The following is an 8,046-nucleotide window of genomic DNA, read 5'->3' on the forward strand; positions in this document are numbered from 1 at the left end:
ACTCCACTACAATTATTTGACAACTTTGGTTACTACATTGCAGCCAATGCACATTTTGGTAATTTGAAAATAGCTGATCTACAAGCTCACAAGGCGTAACGGTGTGACACATTGTGAGCTTGCGGAGACAGCGCTTCTTTCACCTGACAAATATCACTAGTGATCATTTCTTGTTTCAACAAAGGTTCATGTTTTAGGTCGTTATAGAGAATGTGAAAGATGAGTGTTAATTTGTTTTCATTTGCTGCTTTCTTTTGTTTTAGCGATTTTACCTATTTGACAGGGGCGGGAGCATTAAAAAAAAGTGGCTAAATATGTAAAAGAAAAAACAATTATATTTTCTTTACGGTGGTTTCTTTATTGTTATTTACTATAGTCCTACTAGACCCAAGGAAATTACATCTGACCACAAAAGAGCACGGGATCTACTGAATGTGAAGGGATATAGTACATTTTGAATTCACTTGTAGTATTTCTATTTTGCAGTATTGATACTTTTACTTAAGTAAATAGTACTTTTTCCACCACTGATGAAATGTCCATGAAAACCACCCCTCTCCACCACTGTCTAGGCCTACTCACTGTAAATGAAGCTGGATTAGTGTCAGCTAAATGATTGTGACTGTGCCATATCTGTAACTGTGCATTATATTTTAATCCTGTACGTCCACGCGTATGCAGTGATGCGTCAGTGACTCTGTGTTTACAGTAATTGCTGTGTCACTGCTCTCGGGTGACAAAGCTTTTCTCATACTTGGTCAAATTCTTCAGCCCAGACCTTCAAGGAAGGCTGGATAGCGGAAACGTTTGTCTCTTTTGTGACATGATGTAAATGAAAAAAATCGAAGATAAACAACTCACTCTTGCCATGCACTGTGTGCGACCCACCACCGGTCCTTTATACATAATGTTGTCCAAATGATGTAGCACAGAGTTTTCATTCCAACCAAACATGAAGACAGTTGAACTCACACGCCACTGTACAGTAATACAGTATACCAATACAACACTATACAGGAGACTCGTTCAGCCTCCTTCCGGCTATGATAGAGTAGGAACGTGACTAACTTTAGACTAGATGGAAAGCACATCACTCCTGCCCTGTTGTCTGTCACTGCTGAGTAAAACATGGCCTGTGAGTGTGATATTATGCAAATATCACAGGCCATGCCAGCCTATATGCACTGCTCAAAACAAGGTGCAAGTGGCTAATTTGCATATTGGACCATGATAGGTTAACAGGATTGGTGACATCAAAGCACCAGCTGGATTGTGAAGAAGCATTAAGCTCCCGTACACCTCAAGTGTTACAGTGTGACACGGTCCACACAGAGACATAAAAACAGTATAGACGCCTCTCCGGCATGTGTCGTCTGGTGGACGCCATATTGAGCTGCAAGCTATGATTGGCCAGTAGTCGCTCCAATGAACTGCAGTGGCGAAAATTGGTATCTGGTTCCGCACATAACAATAACATGATTACCTCCAAGATGGTTATTAACGTGTCATAATTGGAAATTGGTAATACGCTAGTACCTCAAAATTGTACTTAAGTGCAGTACTTAAGTAAATGTACTTTCCACCACTGCTTCATATACCTCTTCCACGCAGTGTTGTGTTTTTACTACGCAGCCCTAATTACACCGGCAGTAAGGAGCTTACGGGCACACGTGCACCTCCCCTCTGGATTACTAGGCTGGCTGTACACAGCACCGCACGACACCACTGTCATTCAACAAGGCACACACAGTGAAATCCTACAACCCTGAGAGCCATGAAAAGGGTCCATTTTGGTTCTGTTTATGTATACTCAGAGTTAATGAATAAATGAACACTGAAGGTTTTACTGTCAGTATGTAACAGAATATAGAATAGAATTCAGGATTATTATTGTTTCTGCTCTGATTGTGTTTAAGACAATAGTAATGCAGAATGTTAAATGACCTTCACAGGATTTTTCATGACATATGTTGTCAAGTTAAGGAATCACTGTCTTTGTATTCAAGCAATACACATTATGACTGCATCATTTTTTTAAAACTATGCAGTCTCTATTACATTCTCTGCCTTTGCAGCAACAGAGCAGAGACATTGGTCACAGAGGAATATGCAAGGCCATGTACTGTAATGCAACATTGCTTTCACATGCTGCACTCTTGTGGAAGAGACAGGGCAGCTCTGCTGCGGATGGGATATCCATGTGCCTTTGGCTTGGCGGAGACGATACGCAATGTGCAAGCTGCCACAGCAACTATCTGTAGCTAAATGTTAGGCCTTGAAATAATGCCAGGGATTCTGTGAGCTGTTCAGGGCTTCTGGGATTTTGTATTATTGCCTTTCTTAAGGGTGAGTGAACACAACACTTGCAGCTGTATTTAGTCCCATGAGACAGACAGTAGGAAAGCTGAGAAGGAGAAAGTGCAGTGGAGACAGGAAAGATGAAAGGCAGACCGCAGACAGTGTAGACAGGGGTGACACCGTGACAGGGGAGCTGAGGGATGGGGGCAAATACCTACTGTATGTACACCTCCATTGACGACTCAGCATGGGGATAGTTCAAAGTGAAAATTGCCATTCTAATCCATCTCTCCTAAAATGTGTGAGTTGTCAGATGACACTAGGGTGACCATGTGGTTGAAGGCTTCTGATATGCATGAGGTTACAGGATAGATCCCCACACGTACTAACTAAAGTGGCCACCACTCACACACGCCCTTATTCGCATTTACACAGCATGCCTTTTTCAGCATTGCAATAAAACCTGCAAACACTCATCACTCCATGACACAAAATTGCACAACACTAAATCTTTGCATCACAACAGCTTGGCTTTCAAATAATTTAAATAAATTTGGCCAGCTTGGATTTCAATTAATTCTGTTACATTTTTCTCTTACCCCACAGTGTTGATTTCATCAACTAAACGTATGATGAAAAAGCTCACAGCTACAAGCTCACCAAGCTTGTATGAATGAATTAATTATTTTATTTCCGTGTCTGGCTGCCTTTTGCAGCCCATCCCTCACGGGATTATTCTGACACAATTTTCAATACTCCTGTGCCAACACACTGACACCAAAATATTAAACAAAAATAAATATCACACAATTATATCACTGATCGAGAGTACATTCAAGTAGTCCATTTGGTCAAGATAGAGTGGAGGGCAAGAGAAGTAGTGGTATAGGGCACCTTTTTGAGCTACTACCCCTGGTTCGGCAGCATTCTCAGCCCGAGGGCACTATGGGGGCGTGGCCTAACCCATTTTGATGACGTCATCAGATTTTTCTACTGAGGGCACTGTCAGTTTTGATAGTTAGTGTCAGCATAATTCTAGTTCCGCTTTCTCATTTCCTCTATGTGGTTTCATTTCAGATGACTAAAACAAAAATCTAAATTAAGTTTAATTCAAAAGACTACAACTAAAAATCACACTCATGTGAAGTGATTGGCGATCTTATCATCATACATCATCATCATGCATCATCACATTCCGTGCTCAGCCAATCAAATCATCATATTTTGTGGTACAAATGCACAGACACACAAAGCTGGGCACTGAGTTGGGGACTAGCGCCCCTCAAAAAAACGAAATTGCTCTCAAAACCAACGCTTCTTACCTAGCATGCCCTTGTCGGCGTTGGAGATGCACATGTCCTTCTCTGCACTGGGCAGGACGAAGCCCACCACGAAGCCGTCCACACCGTCGGCCATCAGCGCCAGGCCCAGAACTATGAACAGCGTCCACTGGAAGCGACCGTGACCACAGTCCTCCATGATGGTCTCATACTGCTCTGGTAGATCTTCTTCCTCTTCCTGTTGTCTCGCTGCCTCCTTGGCCTTCCTCCTGCATGGGAACAGTGGTGCACGTCAAACTTATTTATTTCAAGGGCCTGCATGACTCTGTGTACCAGACTCTGGAACAGCCTCCCACTGGACCTCAGGTTTGCTAGTTCCTTAACAATTTTTAAGAACTTTAACCGCCTTTTATTCTCACTGATACGGTTGTTGTTATTGCTGTAATTGTTGATTATGATCCTTTGTTCTCTAGCCTGAGCTAATGTGTTAGGTTTCTGGTCTAGAGGGGCGGGTCGCGGCAGAGATTTGCGCACACCCTGATTGGATCTCACCGATCTGTCAGTTACCCCCAGCCCCTCCTCTCCCCCCTAGTGCAGCGCTACATCCATAGACTGTAAAAAATATGGACAAAGCGTTCCCCGGGTCTAACATGAACGTAAAATGAAGCCTGAAATCCCTTGCATTCTAATACTTTATGGTAATTTCTTTTATAAATGGGACCATAATTTTCCAAAAAGAATATTATGACATTAGAAATGAGACTTTAAACTAGTGACTGGAAGCAGAAAGTATTCATGACCATGTTTATTAAGGTAATACAGTCTAGGTGAAGTTGGGCCAAAATACATGGGCCTCTATGGAGCTATGGGGCTTTTTGGGTCCAGTCCAGCACCACAACAGGCCATTATATGAACTACCGATTTCAAATGAGGCTTCACGAAATATCTGGCTGACTGCCCCCCTGGCTACATCACATAATTTGGAGTGACGCCCACCCAGGAGGGTTGACTCCCACTTTTAGACCAGAGTGGCCAATGCGTTCCTCCAGGCAAATTCCCCTCCAGGGATCAATACAGATGTATCTTATACCTTGCCTTAGTAGTAGTAGTAGGCTACTGCACTGGCTTGTGGTGGACATTTTGTGTCAAAATTCTATGACATGAAAAAGAGCGGACATGACCAGAAACGATGACCATTCCTGGACCACTACATGTCTAACTCTGAGAGTGTACAAATGGAACCAAATGGACCCATTGGATGGACTCATTGGTTCCATTTGTACACTCTCAGAGTTATGGTGGTCTTTGAAAATAAAGACTAAGGCTAATCTGCCATACTTGTGTCATAGTGAATCAGTGTCATACATATTCTGAAAGATGGGGTGCCATTGTTTTGTACTTTTTCAGTTTTTTCTGTGTCTATGGAGTTACTCTAATATACCCCCAGGTGTGGTTGGAATATTCAAAAATGTCTTCCCTGTGTATTTTTGGTTTCTTTCTGAGAGCTGAAAGCCTTTGAGTCAAAAGGCCAAAGCCAAATTCCCCCAAATATCGGTGACTCTCACTCCAGCATGGTGGTGTTACGGTGAAATTGGTGATCTGCCGACATATGTGACCCTCTTGCGGAGTTCACATAACTTACATGGAGGTCTTTGGCACGCCATCTTGGCGCACGCCATCTTGAATAAAACCTGGAGACTGGCATTCAGTAATTGGGTCTTGTCATCAAAATAAGGCATGTAAAAATCTAGAATCTACTGTGTACAAGGACAAGTCTTACCACAGCACGGACACATTTTGTCCGTGTACAAACAACATGATGACACCTGGTTATGATGATGACCCACCTGGCCTCGATGCGTGCCTGCCTCCTCGCCTCCTTGATCTCGTCGGGGTGGGGGACGCCCTGGTACTCCCCGTCGTACATCTGATCGTCCTCATCGTGTCCCTCTGTGTCTCCGCTGACGGCATCCTCGTCTTTTTCCTGCTGGGGGAAGTCGGTCTGGTAGGGGTATCCGTCCGGCCCGCTGCCTTCTACGACGGGCGTGTACGTCTCCCCACCACCCTCCACGCTCCCCTGCTGGCTGACGTTGTTCTGATAGGGGTCGTCGTCCATAGCTTCTGCTGTAGGACGACGTGTAGGGCCGGAAGGGAGAGGGGGTTCAACACCGTAGCCGTTTTTATCGTGTGGGGGAAAGTCGGCTGTCTGTCTGTTGTTGGCTAAATGGGCAGGATCCCTCGGCGGGGTGGAGGGCTGCTGTCTCTGTGTGTTGATGTCAGTGGAGTGCTGCTGCCCCTATGAAGACAGACTTTACTTGAGTCTTTTGATTGATTGATGATTGATTGATTGATTTAGTAACAGTATGCAGAATGGGTATATTTCAACGACACCATGATAAAGCATTACACCACCATTTTTTATTAATCATAAACTGTTGTGTTTTGGAACTTTGTGACACCTAGTGGTGGTTCAAATGTTATTCCTAGGAACTTCTGTTAGGTAGGAACCTATTTTGGGGGAAAACAGTTGAAGGACACTCAGACAAGCAGGAAACAGGAAGTTGCATTCACTTCAGCACATTGTGGCATTTTGCTATGTTCTGTTCTCAATCCAGTCCCATCTATCACGTTCACATCATCTGTAAGTGATACTTGTTTTGATTGTTATTAACCTTGTGACAGGATATTATTTCTTATTTACTTATCTACATTTGAAATGAGCATTGAGTGTTTATTTGCTCTGTCATGACTGACTACCTCTGATGCCTACTCTGATATCTCCTCAGTAATGGGTTTTATGTTTCTTTGGTTGTATAAAATATACTTATTAAGAGAGCCCTGTTGGGATATTTTGTGTTTACATTCTTATACATGTACACATTTTCTGTACGTTATTCCTGCTTGTATTAAAGGTATATTCAGTGATTTCACTTAATTCAAATATCACTTATTTTTTTGTTTTGTTGTGATAATCCTCCCTACTATAGAGTGTGCTGGCCATATAAGGAGTTCCTCCCTGTCCCCAGTTAACCCCTGGGGGTCAAAAAACCGAAAAAGGTTTCGTTTTTGACTCTCTATCCTGATTGGACGAAAGGCTGGGTCCCACAGCCAAAAACGAAACCTAAGGTTTTTTGAGTGAAATCACTGAATATACCTTTAAGAATGACACTTGTTTTGTATTTCTGTTTTATTTACAGTTTTACACTTTTCTACATAAATAATTATCAAAAGGATTCAACACTGTCTCTGCCTGTACTTATGTGGACAAGAGTTGAGCTGGCTGTATAGCCAAGCTCAAGGTGCATGCTTGGTGAGGACAGCACATAAACCTTCCAATACTTTTACTTCTATACTCCACTACATCTCAGGTGCAAATATTGTACTTTTGACAGCTTTAGTTACTAGTTACTTTGTAGATTTGGATTGTTTATTACAAAACATACATTGACTTCAGCCTTATATATGTTTCAGCCATTTGAAAATACCCGATCGGCCCAGGCCGTAGCGTAACGGTCTGGGCACCGGACTGGTAATCCAGTCGCAGTGTGCCGCGGGTTCGACTCCCGGACCCGACACGGCCTTTACTGCATGTCATCCCCCCATCTCTCTCCCGTTTCCTGTCAGCCTACTGTCTGTCCCTTCAAAAATCAATAAAAGGCGTAAGCCGCAAAAAAATATCTTAAAAAAAAAAAGAAAATACCCGATCTAGAAGCTCACATTGCTTTGCTATGTAACGCATTGTGAGCTTGTAGATCTACTATTTCCAAAAGATTTTTATACATTTGAAAACTTGTGAAATGGGACATTCTGCACAATGAGTTGTACTTTTGGTACTTTCTGTACATTTTTAATTCAGTCAAAGCATTGTATCTTATTTATATACTGTTTCATTCTGTACATGAAATAAAACATCGAAAGTGAAGTGAAGTGAATTCCAGACTCTTAGGCTACTTGTAACAGAGTATTTCTATATTGCAGTATTGATCCTTTTTTTTTTTTTTTTTTTTTAAGATATTTTTTTGCGGCTTACGCCTTTTATTGATTTTTTAAGGGACAGATAGTAGGCTGACAGGAAACGGGAGAGAGATGGGGGGATGACATGCGGTAAAGGCCGTGTCGGGTTCGGGAGTCGAACCCGCGGCACACCGCGACTGGATCACCAGTCCGGTGCCCAGACCGTTACGCTACGGCCTGGGCCGATACTTTTACTTAAGTAAAAACATGTAGTACTTTTTCCACCACTGTTGTTTTTCCTTTCTAGTGACTGAAAATGCCTTTAAATGTAAATGTGATAGAGCGTTTTCCCACTCTGTCTGTATACTCACAGGGTTAATGCTGCTCTACAGGTGTGTTCCAGTTGTGAAGAGGTTGCAGCTGTTATGGTGTCTGGATGAGTTTATTTAGTTTAGCCTCAACAGCTGGAGAAAAAAAGTGTTAGTTCCTCTGGTCTGGTTCCTCTGGTCTGAGC

At 42.7% G+C, this 8,046-nt stretch overlaps 1 protein-coding gene across 1 annotated transcript in view; it reads right to left on the reverse strand.

Annotated features, from left to right (window-relative positions):
* The window catches only part of sv2ba (synaptic vesicle glycoprotein 2Ba), a gene marked incomplete at its 5' end in the record, with an annotated part of 23,916 nt that extends 18,222 nt beyond the window's left edge, over positions 1 to 5,694 (reverse strand). The window contains 2 exons of the mRNA XM_083759249.1: positions 3,621 to 3,847; positions 5,426 to 5,694. Of these exons, the coding sequence (XP_083615375.1) occupies positions 3,621 to 3,847; positions 5,426 to 5,694 (496 nt within the window). The remainder of the gene's footprint in view (positions 1 to 3,620; positions 3,848 to 5,425) is intronic.
* Between the last annotated feature and the right edge of the window lie 2,352 nt (positions 5,695 to 8,046).

The sequence above is a fragment of the Protomyctophum parallelum genome (assembly GCF_964188405.1).
Source record: "Protomyctophum parallelum genome assembly, chromosome: 2".
Lineage (NCBI taxonomy): Eukaryota > Metazoa > Chordata > Actinopteri > Myctophiformes > Myctophidae > Protomyctophum > Protomyctophum parallelum.